This window comes from Callithrix jacchus, chromosome 13 (genome assembly GCF_049354715.1).
Source record: "Callithrix jacchus isolate 240 chromosome 13, calJac240_pri, whole genome shotgun sequence".
In the NCBI taxonomy this organism is placed as follows: domain Eukaryota; kingdom Metazoa; phylum Chordata; class Mammalia; order Primates; family Cebidae; genus Callithrix; species Callithrix jacchus.
In genome coordinates this window covers 91904890-91923403 of record NC_133514.1, presented here as the reverse complement: position 1 = coordinate 91923403, position 18514 = coordinate 91904890, and the positions used below count along the sequence as shown (strand labels likewise).

Here is an 18514-nt window from a genome sequence, read left to right as displayed (position 1 = left end):
GATTTCAAGTGCATTTGTTAAGATGTGTGTTTTGGGTACACGGAGTGGCAGAGGCTCACGGGTTTGCACAGCACACCAAGAGAGCACTGTGTGCTCTGTGCTAGTCTGGAATGAGTGTGCTATTGTTCTATACACGGATGCTTCAAAACACTTACAAATACACTCCCTCCCTTCTCTTGAATTGCTCTATTGTCATCTTTCTTTCAAAAACACAAAGATGCCCCTTGACCCTACTGCTCCCCTTCCCTGCTGCCATTCACAGAGAAACTTCTGGAAAGACTTGTCCACATTGCTGTCCTCACCTCTGCTGACACCCAAGGCCCATGACCTGCTTGTTGCCAAACCGAGGACACCTTTCTGTCCTGGCCCTTTGATTCTCAGGAGGTTGTTCCTCCTTGTGTCCCTGTAGCCCCTGCAGAGGCCTGCCAGTGGTGGGAGGGGACAGCACGGAGAGGTGTGGGTCTGGGCCAGGTCCCACTGAAGGGCCACTGCCAGGGTTCTTACACGCCGCATCCTCTGCCCCTCCATCTACACTCTCTTCCTGCCTGCTTCCATCCAGTCCCTAGCTTTGAGTACCAGGTTCATATCAATATGCCACAAAACCCTCCGTCCCCTACCTCCACATGTGACCTCTTCAGGATCTCCAGATCCTTCTACCTGGCCAACCTCCAGGCAGCTCCCTGGGGACAGCTAACAGGCGACTCAAGCAGAACTGACTCCTGCTTTTCATCTCCATTCCTTCTATTTCTCATCTAGCATCCTCCGTCTCAGAAAATGGGGCCACCAAGCTGATAAACAGAGAGCCCATGTCCCTTCCTCCCTTCCCCTTCCCTCCATCTCACATCAGCGAGTCCTGCTGGGTCTAACTCAGAAATACAACTAGAACCTAAACATGTTCTTCACCCTCACTCCAAGGCTGTCTTCCAAGCCACCAACCTCATGCTGGACAGCCTCAGCAGCCCCACTCGCCTTCCAGCTTCCACTTTGCCCCCTTTCAATTCCCTCCCCTGACAGCAGCTGAGGGGTGGAGATAGTAAGTTACAACATCCGGCAGTGCAAGCACCCACCAAATTCTTGCTTCTCAAAAGTTCCTCGGTCACTCTTACTTCTTTCTTTTTCAGATGAAATTTAGAAGAAAATATGTTTTCGTAGAATAAATAATCCAGTGGCAAACCAATTCAATCCAATCCCAAGAACGCTCATGGAGACAATACTTATCCTAGGCCTCCCTGCTGCAGCCAGTGCTCCAGACTGGGAATGATTGAAGCTGAGTTCATAACACTTCCCGGGGAAGGGGTGCTAGTTCCCTTTACGTAAACCCAACAGAGAAAGACCTAGCTTCGGGGACCAGAAGCCCTGCTGTTGCACATCTCTTCGCCGAAGGATGGGCCTCTTTCTTTTTTTTTTTGGAGAAGGAGTCTCACTGTATCACCCAGGTTGGAGTGCAACGGTGCGATCTTAGCTCATTGCAACTTCTGCCTCCTGGGTTCAAGTGATTCTCCAGACTCAGCCTCCCAAATAGCTGGGATTACATGCCTGCCACCATGACAGGCTAATTTTTGTATTTTTAGGTGAGTTGGGGTTTCACCATGTTGGCCAGGCTGGTCTGGAACTCTTGGTCTCAGGTAATCCACCTGCCTCAGCCTCCCAAAGTGCTGGGATTACAGGTGTGAGCCACCACACCTAGCCCAGATGGGTCCCTTTCTAAGTGACCCCACCCTCACAATTTTGCCTGGGTATCTAGATGCATTCCAGCCCCAGTGCTGTCCGGCTGTGCAGGGGGCACAGGCGGTGGTCTCTTACCTCCCTGAGGCAGGTGTAGATGGGGCACACGAGCACGCGGAAGGGCTCGCCTGTGCTGCTGCGCATGGTGCCGAAGACCTCACACAGGAAGGTGATAAAGCCCAGCCAGCGCTCCACGTCCTGTTGCTGCAGCTCCTCACGCACTGTGAAGTCTTTCTGTGGAGGCATGAGAGACCATGTCAGCCTCCTGGGGCTGGGGAGGGGCCCGGGTTCCACCCTGCCATGCAGAGCACCTGTTGTCTCGGGGCTACTCCTGGGCAGCAGGCAAACCCCAGGTTTTAAATGAGGATGGGGGTGCGCGATTGCACTCTCTGTGGCCAGGACCACCCTGACCTGTGGCCACAACACCTCTTAGCATCCTTGCCTCTGGGCATTGCCCAGATCTGCTGCAGGTCACCCTCCTTCACTCACAGCAATGTGGGTGTGGGAGGATGAGGTAGAAGGGGAGACGACACCCTCCCCAGACTGAGCACTTAACTTTCTGTGGCTAAACCATCTCTCTTTGTTAGTCCCCAAATCATGTCCTCTGTATTGTGGGCTGGGGGTAACCCGAACACTGCCCACCCACGCATAGTTAGCAATGGCAACAGAGGCCCATGTGGGTTAGTGCCCCAGCACTGTACTACTCAGCTACAGCCCCTCCCTCAAGGGGCCTAGAGGACAGTAGGAAAACTAGAAGTATTCATTCATTCATTCATCCTCCTTAAAAACATTATTTTCCCATTGTGTGCCAAGCACTACACTAGGAGCTAAGACAAGACATATTCACTCATCACTGTGATACAAAAGAAGGCATAAAAAGCCAAGGAGCTGGGTTCCATGGGACGGTCGCTAGGGAAGATTCTGGGAATGGGGGTCATGAAATGCCACAGTCATACCAGTGCTCAACAGAAAGGTTAATACAGCTAAGGTGTGGACATCAAGCAGGAGGCCACAGCAGGAGTCCAGGCAGGACGAAATAAAAACCTCAGTGCTCTGACAGCCAAAAGTTAAGAATCTGGGGTAGCTTAAATGATCTTCAGAAATACATTTCCCCTACCTCCTGTCTTTGGTTTTGGCCAAATGTCTTGCTTTGACCAATAAAATGAGGCAGAAGTGACAGTGTGCCAATGCTGATGTGAGGCCTTCAGTATTTATGTTTGCGGTCATGTTTCTTCCATCATCCTAAGAAGACCCGCTCAGGGCTGCCTGATGGTCCCAGGGAGAAGATGAGCAACATGTGCCACAGGGCCTTGCCTAAGTCTAGCCTAGATCAGGTGACCCCCAACCAACCTGCACACACATCATCTAAATGCATGCTGAGTGCTGTGTGCCACTGAGATTTTTTTTTTTTGAGACAGAGTTTTGCTCTTGTTGCCCAGGCTGGAGTGCAATGGCATGATCTTGGCCCACTGCAACCTCCGCCTCCCAGGTTCAAGCGATTCTCCTGCCTCAGCCTCCCAAAGTGCTGGGATTACAGGTTGAGCCACCGTGCCCCGCCTGAGATTTTTATGGTTGGTTGTTCAGCAGCAATAGCTGACAAATACAGGAGTGGCACAAGAGACATTGTGAAAGTCAACAGTACTCGCTAAGTAGTGGGTTGTAAGGGATGATAGAAAGGGAAGACTCCAAGATGATGCCAAGATTATTGGTTTGGGTGACTGTGCCACCAGAATAGAACACACAAAGACGGGGGGAGAATGTGACCTAGACCACTCCTCCGGCCCAGTCCCTCTCACCAATGCTGACTTCAACCGAGTGTCCTCGACACCAGAATCTCAGCACCTCCAAAGATGGAAGGCCCTCTGAGAGGAGTTGGTTAACATCTGTCCCTTGTGAGTGATGAAGATGCCATCTAAAGGGTGGGTCTTGGTCTCCTCAGGTGGCAGGTCAGGGCCTGGCTGAGACGCCCTGCAGGGCCAGCCTTTGATGAGCCTAGGGCACTGCTTATGATGACCTGAGTTTCATCAGTTACAAAAAAGTATATAGTTGTGTGCATATCTATAACTATTTTAATATCTGTATCTGTAATATGCAAAATAATAACAGCAGCGGCTGCTATTTGTGAGCCAGACACTGAGCCAAGGCCATTAATTATAGTATTTGATATAGTTATCACAATAGTCCTATAAGATGGGTCCTATTATTGCCCCATTTTATAGATGGAGAATCTGAGGACAGAGAAGTTGTGTGACTTGCTTGTGACTGTGAGACAATGGCAGAGCTGGGCTTTGAACTGAGGTCAGCCTGCTCTGGAGACCAAACATTTTTTTCTCCTTATGGTGTCTTTTATTTTTCAGAAACTGTTATTGTGTATATTTAAGGTATACAACATGATGCAATGGGATGCGTATAGGTAGTGAAAAGGTTACCATGCTGAAGCAAACAACATACCCGCCATCCCACAGTTACCCGTTTTTGTTTTATTTCTGTGGCAAGAGTACCTCTTACGGTGTTTTTAAATTGGAAAGTAGTGCATCAGAGCCCACGTTCTTAGTCTCTCTCCAAGTCCCCTCTTTCCACCAAGCCATTTGTACACACTGTCCCTTGGAAGTCCACCCATCCCTGCAGACCTCATGGGCCTCGTACTGACTCCTCAGGACTCCTGCGTCCCCGCTTCTTTCTCACTGAAGTGTCCGCCTGGGTATGACTGTAGGGTTCTGCTGTTTGTCTTTCATCCAGGGTGAAAAGGGACCACAAGGGACTCCAGGGACCCCACAAGTAGTGGGTACCCAGCATCTTTGACAGCTTTGTCTCTTCTCCCTATTCCAGAGCCTGGAGCAGGCAGCCTTCACGGAGGGTCCCGAGTGTTCAGGGTCTCTGCGAATGAATGAATGGCTTTGCCTGCCATCCCGGGGCCTGCAAAGGGCCCTGTACTACTAGTCTTGAAGTCAGAAGTCTTTTGGTGGTTTCATTCTCATGAACCTTTGTTTATCTTGCGTAATCTAAGCAAGAGTGGGCATTACCATTCTCATTTTAAAATGGGGAAAACTGAGGTACAAAGAGATTAAAAGACTTGACTAAGGCCACACAGTACTAGAACGTGAATGAAAACTTAAGCCCCTTCTCTGCGCTAAATGCTCTTGCCCTGGTTATACACTGGAGTCACGTGGCAGAACTCTGAGGCTGCTGATGCTGGCACTCCACTCCAGAAAGTCTTGTGTAGCTGGCCAGGGTGGGACTGAGACACTGGTAATTTCTGACAGCTCCCCAGCTGATTCGAATGTGCAACCAGGGTTGGGAACCACAACTGTAGGCCTTTATCAAATGCGAACCTTGGTGTGAAAATGGTGCCCCTCTATCAATCCCCAGCTTTCATTTCCTCATATTCCCTAAAAATACCCATGAAGACACACATCAAAGAACAAAGTCCCACAGCAACACTGAGAAGGAAGATAACATTCCCCAGCAGACGCCCCCCAGATGCAGGAAGTAACACCATTAACTAAAGTGCTGTCACCAACAAACTCTTGTTGTCCAGAGAAGCTTGGCCCCTTGACCCAGAAGACCAAAAGCAAGGGGTAGCTTGAGGCTTCAGTCCCTTCCTCTGTCTGTCTCTGGCTGGTAGACAGGATCTGTCAGTACCAGCAAAACTGTGCCTGTGTATTAAGGCAGCTCCCATCCCCACCGCCCTTACTCCAGGCCTTGGAGATGCAGGACAGTGCAGGGACAGGAGGAGACTGGGTGATATGCTGTGTCCTTCGAGGGATGGTGCTCTCAGGCAAAGCCCTCTAGGGCAGGAAAACGCTTGGAGGCAGTGTGTACGAGGAACTGAAATTTTAAAAAATGAATTGGCTGGGTACTGTGGCTTATACCTGTAATCCCAGCACTTTGGGAAGCTGAGGCAGGCAGATCATGAGATCAAGAGATCAAGACCATCCTGGCCAACATGGTGAAACCCTGTCTCTACTAAAAATACAAAATTAGCTAGGGGTGGTGGTGCATGCCTGTAGTACCAGCTACTTGGGAGGCTGAGGCAGGAGAATCACTTGAACCCAGAGGCAGAGGTTGCCGTGAGCCAAGATGGCATCATTTCACTCCAGCCAGGCAACAGAGCAAGACTCCATCTAAAAAAAAAAAAAATGGATTGCATCTGATCAAAGAACTAGAGCTTGACTCAGTTTCTTCCTGATAATCCATGGCATCAATAGAGTATTCTGTTTTAGGCTGGCAAAGGTTACTAGGAGATTGGATGCCTGCTAAATGTCGGAAACTGGATTTGAGATGAGTTCATGAAGTCACCCTCCAGCTTTAGGTCTGAGGAGGACTCTGCCTCAGCAGACACCGAGCTAGCCCAAGGCTGATGCACACAGCAAACACAAAAGACCAGACAGCACCAACCTCATTCAGGAATGAGGGAGGCACAGAGCAACACGGCATCACACGAAAACCCTGCCTAGCAGAAGAGGGGAGCAGTATTGTGAAGACTTAATGGAATGTGTACCTCTGAAAATGTTAATGACAATCGACCATAGAAAAATGAAATGAAAAACTCAAGTGCAAAAAGGGGGCTTGTATGTAAGGAGAACGACAACATAGATTCTATGTCGTGTGAAAAGGCATTCGAAGGAAGGTACTGTGATTAGCTAAGCAACTCTCAGGCTGAAATGAAGTGTGAGACAGGCCCTGGGATAGGAAAGAGCCAATGGAAACTAGAAATCCACAGCAAAATCAAAATGAATTGGAGGCAGTAAAGGATAGGATGGGTACTGAAGAAAAAGCAATGCAGAAGATGAACTTGGAAACCACCTGGAGAGCAGAATAGATAAATAGACCAGGAAGCTGAATACAAAGATAAATAGACGAGAAATAGAAAGAAAGATGATAGAGAAGATAGACAGTGGACATCTAATCTGTGCATTAGAGAAGTTTTCAAAAAGAATAGCGGAATACACAGAACAAAGAGAGCAGAGAAATAAACTTTCCCTCTGAAAACAAATAATAATAAAAACCAGTTGACTCTTCAGAAAAAAAGTGTTCACAGTGTTCTGGAAGTCTCCTGCCCTGCCCCATTTTTACTTAGTGGAAGAATTTTCTTTTCTTTTCTTTTTGAGACAGGGTCTCATTTTGTTGCCCAGGCTGCAGTGCAGTGGCGTGATTAAGGCTCACTGCGGCCTTGACCTCTGAGGCTCAAGTGATCCCTCCCTCAGCTTCCTGAGTATCTGGGACTACAGGAATATACCACTATGCCTGGTTAACTTTTAAATATTTTGTAGAGACAAGGTATCATTATGTTGCTCCCATTGAATTTTCTTTTTTAGTTTCACAGAAAAGAAAAATTTAAAAACAGCTATGAAGGAACAAAAGACACAGTCTTCTTACAAAGGAACGAAAGTCTGATTGGCCTTATACTTATTTATTTGAGGTTAAAAATTCAGAGAGAGGGAGGCAATGTCTTCATGAGTTTGAGGGGAAAAGAACATACCTTTCTATAAGTGAAAGCAAGAGAAAGACATTTTATATAAGCAAGTGTCAACAACAAATCACTCCTACATGCTTATCTTAAAAAATTCAATGCTGCAGTTGCTAGGAAAAATTGTAATGGCTGGCTGGGCACAGTGGCTCACACCTATAATCCCAGCACTCTGGGAGGCCAAGGCAGGTGGATCACTTGAGGTCAGGAGTTCGAGACCAGTCTGGCCAATATGGTGAAACCTTATCTCTTACTAAAAATACAAAAAATTAGCTGGGTGTGGTGGCAGCACCTGTAATCCAGGCTACTTGGGAGGCTGAGGCAGGAGAATCACTTGATCCTGGGAGGTGGAGGTTGCAGTGATCTGAGATCATACCACTGCACCCCAGCCTGGGGGACAGAGTGAGACTCCATCTCAGAAAAAAAAAAATAGTATGGCGATTCTTCAAAAATTAAGAATGAATTACTATGTGATCCAGCAATTCCACTTCTGGGTATATATCCAGAGCAACTTGAAAGCAGGATTTCAAAGAGATTTTGGTAAGTAGCGTTATCGACAAGAGGTGGGAGCAACCCTGGCATCCACCCACAGATGAGAGGATCAACAATATGTGGTATATACATACAGTGGAATATTATTCAGCCTTAAAAACGACAAGACATTCTGACATACGCTGCAACAGGAATGAACCCTTAAGACATTATGCAAAATGAAATAAGCCAGTCACAAAAAGACAGTACAGCATGATTTCACTTACGCAGGTATCTAAAGTAGTCAAACTCATACATAGAAACAGACAGAAGAATGGTGGTTGCAAGGAGTTGGGGAGGGGGGACATGGGGGTTGTTTAATAGGTAGAGAGTTTTGGTTTTGCAAGATGAAAAAGTTTTGCAGACCGGTTGCACAAGAATGTGACTATACCCTATTGAGCTGTACACTTAGAAATGATAGAAATGGTATATTTTATGTTATTTTTAAACTACAATTAAAAATAATAAAAAGTGGGCCAGGTGTGATGGCTCATGCCTGTAATCCTAGCCCTTTGGGAGGCTTAGAAGGGTAGATTGCCTGAACTCAGGAGTTTGAGACCAGCCTGGGCAATACGGTGAAACTCCATCTCTACCAAATACAAAAGAAATTAGCTGGGTGGCAGCGTCCACCTGTGGCCCCAGCTACTCAGGAGGCTAAGGCAGGAGAATTGCTTGAACCTGGGAGGCGGAGGTTGTAGTGAGCCGAGATCGTGCCACTGCACTCCAGCTTGGGTGACAGAGCGAGGCTCCGTCTCTAAGAAAAAAAAAAAAAAAATAACATGTTGTGGCCAACAAAATTTATGATTTAACTCTGAGGAAATCATGGTTTAGAAGAAACAGAAGGGAAAACTGAAACTAAAACCAGGTAGACTTATGAAGTTAAGTTAAAATAAGTCTATAATTTTGGTTATACAGTAGAATCAAAAGCCAGAAATCACCTTTGGAAGAGAAGATATTTAATTTTAAAATGTAATTTAATAAAATTTCATAGTAGTAGTGACTTAATAGTCCAAGATTCAATTATTAGACACTGGTAAATACCGGTGGGCAGAGGAGAGAAGACCGTGACGCACACAGCATTCCCTAATTTCGGCCATGAGGATTCACAGGTTATCACTTCTTTCTTAAGTTTGGGTATCAGAGGAAAAAACCAACAATATGCCTTTAAAATGCTATAAGTAAATACTAATAACCACTAGCAGAACTGAAAACAAGATATAAAAAATAAATAAATGGGTAAAAATTATGGGGAAAATGAAAATAAAGTAGTAGTAAAAGGGAAGTATTTTTAAGATAACAATTATTAAATAAAATTATAAAGTTTCATAGATATAGATAAAAATACAATCCATAATAAAGAGATAACACAAAATCTTATAGGCTTTATAGCACAGATTTGAATATACCTGAAGCTACTGAAACATAAGAAAAAAAAGAAACATAATGGAAAAAACCAGAAAGGAGGAATTATATCAGGAAATGAAACCGCTAACATTCTACAGCTGATTAAATGAATAAGAAACAAATGACTTAGGTGATTTAAATAATATAATTAATAAGATTAAATCAAAACAAGCCTCATAGTAAGCTGTGATCTTGGTGTAAATTTCAAAACAGAAATTGTACAGGTTGCACGCTGAGTCTAAGAATTAACAACAACAGTTAAAAAATAGCCAACTGCTTGAATACTTAAAAGGTATTCTAAAAAAAAAATGAAATAAAGATATAATCAGATATACAATACCTGTATTAGGTTACCTAGGAAAAAAACTATAAAAACTTGTGGGATGTGGCCAAAGCTATAATGAAAGGCCAATTTATAGTCTTAAGTATTTTGGCCATTGAATAACAGAAGAAAATATATCATCTAAACCAATATGATCCAATATGGTAGCCACTAGTCAAATGTGACAATATATTGAGCGCTTGAAATGTGGCTATCCTGACTGATACTGGCTGGAAGTGTAAGACATTACTTTTCAAAGGCTTAGTAAGAAAACAAGAATGTAAAGTGTCTTATATTTGAAAAATGTTAACTACCTGTGAAATTTTGCATACATTGGGTTAAGAAACACATATTATGAAATTTAAAATTACATACATAGATCACATTATACTTCTATCAGACAATGTTGATTCACTTAACTCAAAAAATTAGAAAACCAACAACAGCTAAGGAAATATAAGGCCATAATACAGATAAAACCCCCAAATTAATTACTTAGGAAATAGAGAAAGGAAATCATATATAAAATCAAGAAGGAAGAAATAGAAATAAAATTAGATATGAAAACAGATAGGAAGTAGATTAAAAAGTGTAACAAAAGTTATTTATAACCATGTTGATAATTTTGAAAAAATGAAATAGGTGATTCTTAAAAAAATAAGTATCACCAGCATGTGCTAAAAAAGAATGACTCAGAATAAACTAAAAAAACATAACTAAAATGAAGGTTATGAAAGAATTACCTTTATAAAGAAATCTCTAACCTTAAGATTTTTATAGGCAAGTTCATTCAAGCTTTCAAAAAATTAGCCACAAATAAAGAAGTCTACAGGCTAATCTTGCTAATGTGAATAGATGATAAGTCCCAAGTGAAATACTAACAAACAGATCCATTATGATCAAGTAGATTTTTATCCCAGGAAGGCGTGGATGACTTAGCATCAGGAAATCTATAAATCTAATGTATTACTTCAATAGGCTTGATTAAAAAAACCAGCAACACCTATGACCCTTGGAAGGGAAGAGATAAAATGATTTGATTATATATATGGAAAATCCAAGAGAAGCCTTTAATAAAGATTATCATTAACAAGAGAGTTTAGTGACTAATTATTAAGAATATTTACATACAAAATTAATATACAAAACCAACAGCTTTCTTTTATGACAGAATTAACTAGTGGGATTTTAATGCACAAAGCTCATTTAATAAAGCAATAATAATTCCTTACTGGGAAGAAAGATGGTGTATACCATCTTTCCTTACTGGAAAGATGGTGATCTCTTTGAAATAATTCACAGGTTTAATATCAATCTGTATTCCATATCCCGGTGTGAACTTTTTTGGGAGAAAGGGAAACGAAGACTTGAAAAAATGATCCTGAAAGTAATTTGAATGAATAGCAAGGGCAATAACTAAAAACAAAACAACATTGGAAAGAGTTTCATAACTCTTAACTTATCCTTAATAAAGCTTTATTCATTAAGAGGCTGTAGAACTGACGTCTGAAATGAAGAGCTAGATCAGATAGCCTAGAAACAAATTTGGCATCTACAAAGGTTTATCACATGATCCCTTGAGGACCACAAATCAGTGGCAAAGGTAGCATTATTCACTCAAGCAACAGTGCAGGGACAGCTGTCTAAGTATCAGGAGGAAAATAATTTAGAGTCTTACTTTACACGGGGCTCTAAAATAAATTCCAGATGGAATAAAGAGGTAAATGTTTAAAAAAGGAACAAAAATTTAAAGAAAATGAAAGAGTATTTCTCATATTTCTGGAAGGAGAGGGGCTTTCTTCACTGAGACAACAGAAGAATACACCGAAATATTAAAAGGCAGTTGATACTCTAAGAAAAATACATGCAGTAAGTGTGACAAAGGGCAATGGTCTTACTATACAAATAGTGTGTTCGAATTTGTAATAAAAGTACCAAATCCCCCATGAACAAATGGGGAAAGAGTATTAAGAGGTAAATCCCATGTCAAAATGTAAATTGCTAATACATATATGAAAACAATATCAGTATAATTGAATGAATGAAAACCTCTTTTTCCCATCTATATTAGAAAATCTTAAAATGATAATTGTCTATCTGGTAAGGATGCAGTGAGACAGGCACTTATATATGGGCAGTGTACATTGATAACGACTTTTCTGAAAACCCTTAAAATAAGTCTTAAGAGTTCTTATTGTTTGATCTGGTAGTTGCATTTCTGGTAATTGTCAAAAGGAAATAATTTAAAATATTAGAAAAAATAAGCTTACTGCACATAAAAATTTAACAACCTGAGCACCAAACAATAGGGGAATAATTAAGTAAATGATGATTCATGCAACCATTAAAAATTATGTTTATGTGGTGAGGTGCAGTAGCTCACGTCTGTAATCCTAGCAGTTTGGGAAGCTAAGGTGGGCAGATCATTTGAGGCCAGGAGCTCGAAACCAGCCCGGCCAATATGGTGAAACACCATCTCTACTAAAAATACAAAAAAAATTAGCTGGCATGGTGGCACAAATCTATAATCAAAGCTACTCAGGAGGCTGAGGCAGGAAAATCACTTGAACCTAGAGACAGACATTATAGTGAGCTGAGATCGAGCCACTGCACTCCAGCCTGGGCAACAGAGTGAGCTCCGTCTCAAAAAAAAAATTGTGTTTATGAAAAGTTGATAATAGCATGGGAAAAGTGCTTATATAATGTTAAATGAAAAAAGCAAAACTGAAATTGCATCTACCATATAATGTCATCCATGAATACATTTTTCTTAAAAGAAAAAGGAGGAGATCATTCCACAGGAGTTGTCTCTCAATAGTGGAATTATGGATGATCTTTATTCTTTACATTTTATTAATTTCTGAATTTCTCTGATTTTACATGAATGTTTCTCTTTCTAATCAGAAAAACAGCTATTTTAAAAGAAACTGGCAGGTCATGAGCCTTTTCTTTGTTTTTTTTCATTAGGACAGTGGAATTCTTCTGGTGATCCACCAGCCAGCAGTGATTCTCACGAGAAGGGTGGGGAACTGGGGTGTGAACATGCCTGGCCCAGAGGCCACCAAAACCCAGCCTGTGTGTCTCCTCTTGACACGTGTTATAGGTTGCCAGCTTTTCCTCTGGAACAAGGAGCCCTTTCTGCCAACCGAAACAAGCCATTCCTCCGGCTCTGCCCCTAACCTCAGCCTCTTGTATCCAAAAGCAGCAAGGGGCCTCAGATTGGTGGCAGCCATTTCAAAGTCTGGTATTTGGCTCTAGGTTCTCATCTGACTGGCAGGCTACCTCCCAGCAACCCCTAGTGCCTTTCCCCAAACTTTAAGGTTACCATTTAAGCCCCGTTTCCTGCCTAAAACTATTTATTGACGTACTGCTATTTCCTGCACCGGCCACATCAATAAGCCCTGAAAGCCATTCAGCGTCTCAGGTTTCTCAAGGCATTCTGGGAAATTCTTCCCACTCGGGATAACCACATGCACTCTGGCATGGTGGAGCCCAGTGGCCAAGCCAAAAACAGCTATATACAGGCAAAGGGGAAAAAACACCCCCACCCCACCCAGTGGCGCAAGCCACCCCAGGGAGACGCTGCTGGAGGGGTGCAGTGGGTGGTGGTCAAGGCACAAGGACCGTGGTGCATATATTTTTAAACTTCCTAAAGGAGACGGGCAGCCCCAATCAATCCCTGCAAACTCACCCTCATTTCGGGCTCCCTCTTTGAAAATGAATGACCCAGAGAAATTTGTCCATTTAAACACGTCCCCAGTGACCCTGGTTTGTTTCTGTTCAGAGAGGTGGCTGCTGTTGCCATCTCTCCAGTGGGGAGGAGAAAGTGCACTTTTATTTACTGCTAGCAGGAATTTTCTTTTCCTTGAGAAGCTGGGATACCCCGTGGGAGGGGCGGACCATGGGGAGCTGTGGGAGCTCAGCAGCCGCAAGTCAATCCAGGCATTCTTCTCCCAGGCAATTGGCTGAAGGGCTTAAAAAACATATTTGACAGAATTCTGTACATTGAAAAGAGAAAACTAATTTTCAAACAAAAGTTGCTTTTTAATTTATTATTATTATTATTATTTTTTGAGACGGAGTTTCACTCGTTACCCAGGCTGGAGTGCAATGGCGCGATCTCGGCTCACCGCAACCTCTGCCTCCTGGGTTCAGGCAATTCTCCTGCCTCAGCCTCTTGAGTATCTGGGATTACAGGCACGCGCCACCATGCCCAGCTAACTTTTTGTATTTTTAGTAGAGATGGGGTTTCACCATGTTGACCAGGATGGTCTTGATCTCTTGACCTCATGATCCACCCACCTCGGCCTCCCAAAGTGCTGGGATTACAGGCGCGAGCCACCGTCCCCGGCAAAAGTTGCTTTATTTTATATTTGGCCCCCACTTTCCTTCTTTCATGTTTCTGTGCCCATGTTCCTTCTTTAGGGAGGCCTCCCTGGCTGTCCCCTTCACCGCAGCCCTGGGACTCCTCATTCCCACTCTGCTATGCTTCCTTTCCAGCCCTGATTACCTCCATTAGGTCTGATGTGTGTTGATGACCTGACTTTTTGCTAGTGGAGTTTCCTGGGGGCAGGAATCTTGTTTTCCGAGCTATTGTCTTGTCCCCTGGAGTGGGACTTGGCTCATTGTAGGTGTTCAATGAACACGTGTGGGCCGGATGCATAAATATCCCAGGGTACATGATTAGATAGCTCTTTTCTAAGAGGACAACCTGTCCAAAGCATAGGGGGCTGTACTAAGACATAAGAGTAGAATCACCATGTATGCCTGGCTCATCTTTTCTTTCATTTGTGGCTGACAGTTCAACCCTGATATTTTCTTCCTACCTTCTCTGTGCCAGTCCCGGTCCCTGCTCCAAGGCTGTCTCATGACATTTGTTTTACTTTTGTGGGTTACGTTTTTGCCATACAGTGATGTTTCTTGTTTCTTGGCTTATTGGAATTTTCCCCCCGTCCCAGGGTTGCTTTAAGTAAGGCCATAACATTCTGCAGAGCTGCCCTTTGGTGGTGTGGTGGGGTCACATGTGATGTTAGTGTAGCCCCGCCCCACCCCCAGTCTCCTGTCTGTCAAATAGCGATTTGCTGAGGCTAGTTGCAACCCCCCCCAGCAGGCTTTCCTCCTCGGTTCTCCCCAGCAGTGAAACCTCCTCACTCCACATCGTCCAGCTCAGGGTCTGCTGCCTGGCCCCCATGGCTAGACCTGGCCTTGGGTAGTTCCTGAAGGGTTCCTGCCCACCCCACCACAGTCATCATCATTTGGAAGGAGCCCAAAACAGGAGCCTCCAACTCCAAGACACAGTACAGTCCTCCTTAGCACCTGTTCTTATCAACAGTGAAGCAGGGCTGGGAATTCCCAAGCCTAGGACTGACCTTTGGAATGGAACCCAGAGATGCTGTGACACATCAGGTTACCCCTGGCCCAAGAGAGGATCCTGAATATTCCCTTCTGTCCTTCTCTGGAACTGCTGGGCTCCAGGAAACCTCAGAATCCTTACAGAAAAGGATTCAGCGATGTTAAGCCACCTCAAGTTGGTTCCTGTGACTTGGGACAAAAAGAACTCATCTGTACAATGGGCTTCTCCTAGGTGACAAAATAATGGTCTTCTGGGCCCCGGGGAGGAGGATGGGACTGGGGCCTGGATGCTGGGGATTGGATGGTGAGGGGCAGAGTCAGAGAAGTGGGCACTGAGGCTGGGTGGGCAGTGTTTCTAACAGAGCTGGAGTCAGGATAGGAGGAGAAGCCGGGAAGGGGTGATCTGGTTATCACTTGTGTCCTGGGCGGCAACCCCCGAGCCCTGCCTCTCACACACCCACTCAGGGCAGCATCGTGGAAGGTCTTGTCATCAATCCAATCTGGTCAGGGAGACCTCTTTGGCTTAACTGAGTAACATATACAATGTATCTGGTGCAAAGTAGCTGTTGAACAAAGTGGCAGAGAGACCCCCTGGTAGTAGTATCCTGAGTCATTCCATCCATCAAAGCCTGCCCCAGACCTGGCTGCCCCGACCCCTGGCAGTCTGCATGTTCAGCCACAGCTAAAGCGCATGTCCACAGGAATATACCCACAGCTGGCCATCACGCCACATCCTGGCCACAACTGCCAGTCTTGGCTCAGCCCTGCAGGGCCCTGAGGCCTGGCCCTGGGGACTCAGCCACACCTAGACTGGAGCAGTGAGAATCTGACCTGCATGTCACTCTGCACTCTAGCTGTGCATCTGTGGTGGCTGTACATCTTGTCTGGAGGGAGATGGGGACCATGTGGGTACTGGGTTGCAGCCTCTGTCCTCAGACACGGTTTCTTGCTCTGAGTTCTGATGCCAGCTGGACCTTGAACCACTCCCTGGGTTTGGGTCTGTCCCTTTTTAGGTGGACTTGAACCTTTCCCCAAGTACCCCTGACCTCCCTGGCCCATGACCCAGACACCCACCACCCAATGCCCAAGTCCTGGCCACTCCACTGCTTCATTCTGCTCTGCCCTTAGACACTGAGGATTCGTGGACGCCAATGACAGAAACCATCTCAGACTAGCTGAAGAAGTATACAGGCCTGGGCTGTCTTACATGAGAGGTCAGCCCAAGGACGCAGCCTGTCCCCAGGGCTCCAACAGCAACCCCAGGGCTGGTCCTCCTCTCTTTCCTTTTCTCCCTTGTCTTGGCTTTGACTTGCGTGTTGACTGCTTTTTCTGCTGCCACAGACAGGGTCTCCCTTTGGTGGTCAGCAGCACCTGGTCTCTCTCATAATGGTTCCTGAGCCAAAAGGAAGACAGAGCCCCCCACTCCTCAAATGTCAAATCCTCGAATCTGAGGGAAAGATTCTGATTGGCCCTGCTCATCACATGGACACCTCTCAGCCCAATCACTGCAACTGTGGTGAGATGGGGTTCCTTGATTGGACAGAACCAGGTCATATGGTCATTCTGCAGCTGAGGCAGGTGGGCTCAGTGACAGATCCCTGGACTACATGCAGAAACAACAGCTGTGCCCTGCAACCACAGGCCTTACCTAGGACCGTCGGGTGGCTGTCACAGGTACTTGACACTCCTGAGCATCATGTCAAATTCCCAGTGTGCTGGTGACTGCTGCCCTTTCTATCGCACCCAAAAGAATGAAGAGAGCATGACATTATGGGGATGATCTTGAATCTGCTTTAATCAACGGACATGACAATCATGCCCCAAATGCCGATCCTTTAATTATCATTAATAAAAATTTACTGGACACATTCTGTGTGACTGATGGTTTGTGACACGGTGGCTGGAAATGCTTTCTCCCCAGCAGCTGGCTCTAGACAAAGGGCACACACTGTGGCTGGGAACAGCCATCAGCCACTTCTAGCTAAATCTAGATCACTCCGGAGACATTTCCAAGTTTCCCAGGCTATGAGCACCCAGCATATTTCTATTGGCAAAATCAGGTCAGGTAGGCTCAGCTCTGCTGATCTGTAGGAGGGACAGGGAGGGGGGCGGGGGATGGCGCTGGGCTGCAGCAGAGAGAAGCTGGAAAGTCAGGCTGATCCAGCGGGAAATCTGTCTCACACTTATGCAGGCGCGAAGCCTTATTCTCAGGCAAGGGAGCCAGCGCCTGCTGTGGCTGTGGCCTTGAAAAGCCCTCAGAAGAGGCTGGAAGTTTTCCTTTCAGCCTGAGTAGAAAGAGAGGGCTGGATTGTCTGACAGATGAGGAATACCAGTGGGATGAGCAGGAATTCCTCAAAGCAAAGTGTCACTGGACTCAGCCTCAGGGAGGACATTAGTACCACTTGCCAGGTTAAGGGGCAAGAGGGGGCTGAAGTTCCTAGGCTTGAGGGCAGCCCTCAGTGATCACACACTTAGTAGCTGGTGCCCATGCTGGTGCCCTGGTCTCTGCTGCCTGCCTGATCTCCATGTCACTGTCTTGCCATACACAGCTCTCCGCCTTTCCAGGCGCTTCTGCAGCTTTCCTGGCTCTGCCGCACACACAGCTCACTGGAGGACAAGGCTCCTTGATCTGCTGGAACCCAGGTCTCTGATTCTGGGCTTGGTGCTCTTTGGACCCCCCAAGGATCATGTTTGAAAAGGCTATCACGAAGACACAACAGCCACCCTCCCCTGTCTTGCACTTCCCTCCAGGTCCTCAGAGGAGAGGGCTGAGCTGTTGTCTCTGCAGAACTGGGATTCTCCCTGCCTGGCTGCCATCTTGCCCAGGAGAGAGGTCGAGGGCTGGGACACAGGTGTTTGCCAGGCCTTAGCCCTGGCACAGGTGGTAGGTCTTATCCATGACGTGAAGCTCTCGGTGGTAAACAAGGGGCTATGCTCACTGCAGCCTTAGCCTGAAGAGCAGGCCAACTGCAAAATAAAAGGCTGGTCAAGGCTGGCCAACTGCTGTGACTCTGTGACCCCATCTATAAAATGGAAAGTCATCATGTGACTGTCAGGCCAGTCGCTGTGCCTCTGCATCCTTACCTGTAAAATGAGAGAGACCTTTGACCTGCACCCAGGTGACAGAGTGGTACAAACAGATATAACCCTTCCTAAATAGCAAAGGGTTACTGTGTCCATATTCTGCTATGTGAGAAACGGAAGCATAAGGAGGACAAATGTCCTATCCAAGGTCTTCCGTGTGAGGAACTGGTAGCTGGGGCCAGAATTCAGCTTATTCAGCTTTTTGGAGATTCCCAGAGTCTTCTCCCAGGTTTCCACCTAGACCAGGTTCTACTAAGAAGGGTGGATCCCCAACCCCAGGCAGAAATGGAATCTGGGATCCCTCTGCTCTGGAAGCAGTTGGGAGCTGAAGAAACGACTTTTGAAACCCTACTTTCAAGGAGTGACCCAGTTGCTTCTGAAATTGTCTGGAAGGCTGGCTTTAAAAATAGACGAGTATACAGGCATTATTAAACTATTTATAGAATTTGAGAAAACCCCTTGAAATGCTCACAAAAATATTTGACCTGTAATGGGGATTCCATAATGACTCAGTCTGACGCTCACATCTACCCACAACTTTGAACTTTGCCACAGACGAAATCCTTAAAAGTCATGTTAACATTTATGGGGCGTTATCCCTCAAGGAAGTTGCAGTGGGAGTGTGC

General features: G+C 45.5%; 1 protein-coding gene across 33 annotated transcripts in view; it reads right to left on the bottom strand.

The window, feature by feature from the left end:
- The window catches only part of CTIF (cap binding complex dependent translation initiation factor), a 322513-nt gene that overhangs the window by 43926 nt on the left and 260073 nt on the right, over nt 1-18514 (bottom strand). For 29 of the 33 annotated variants that reach the window (XM_078348099.1, XM_078348094.1, XM_078348100.1 and 26 more), the window contains one exon: nt 1804-1959. The exons of the other annotated variants lie outside the window; for them this stretch is intronic. In XM_078348099.1, the coding sequence (XP_078204225.1) occupies nt 1804-1959 (156 nt within the window). The remainder of the gene's footprint in view (nt 1-1803; nt 1960-18514) is intronic. 33 annotated transcript variants of the gene reach the window in all.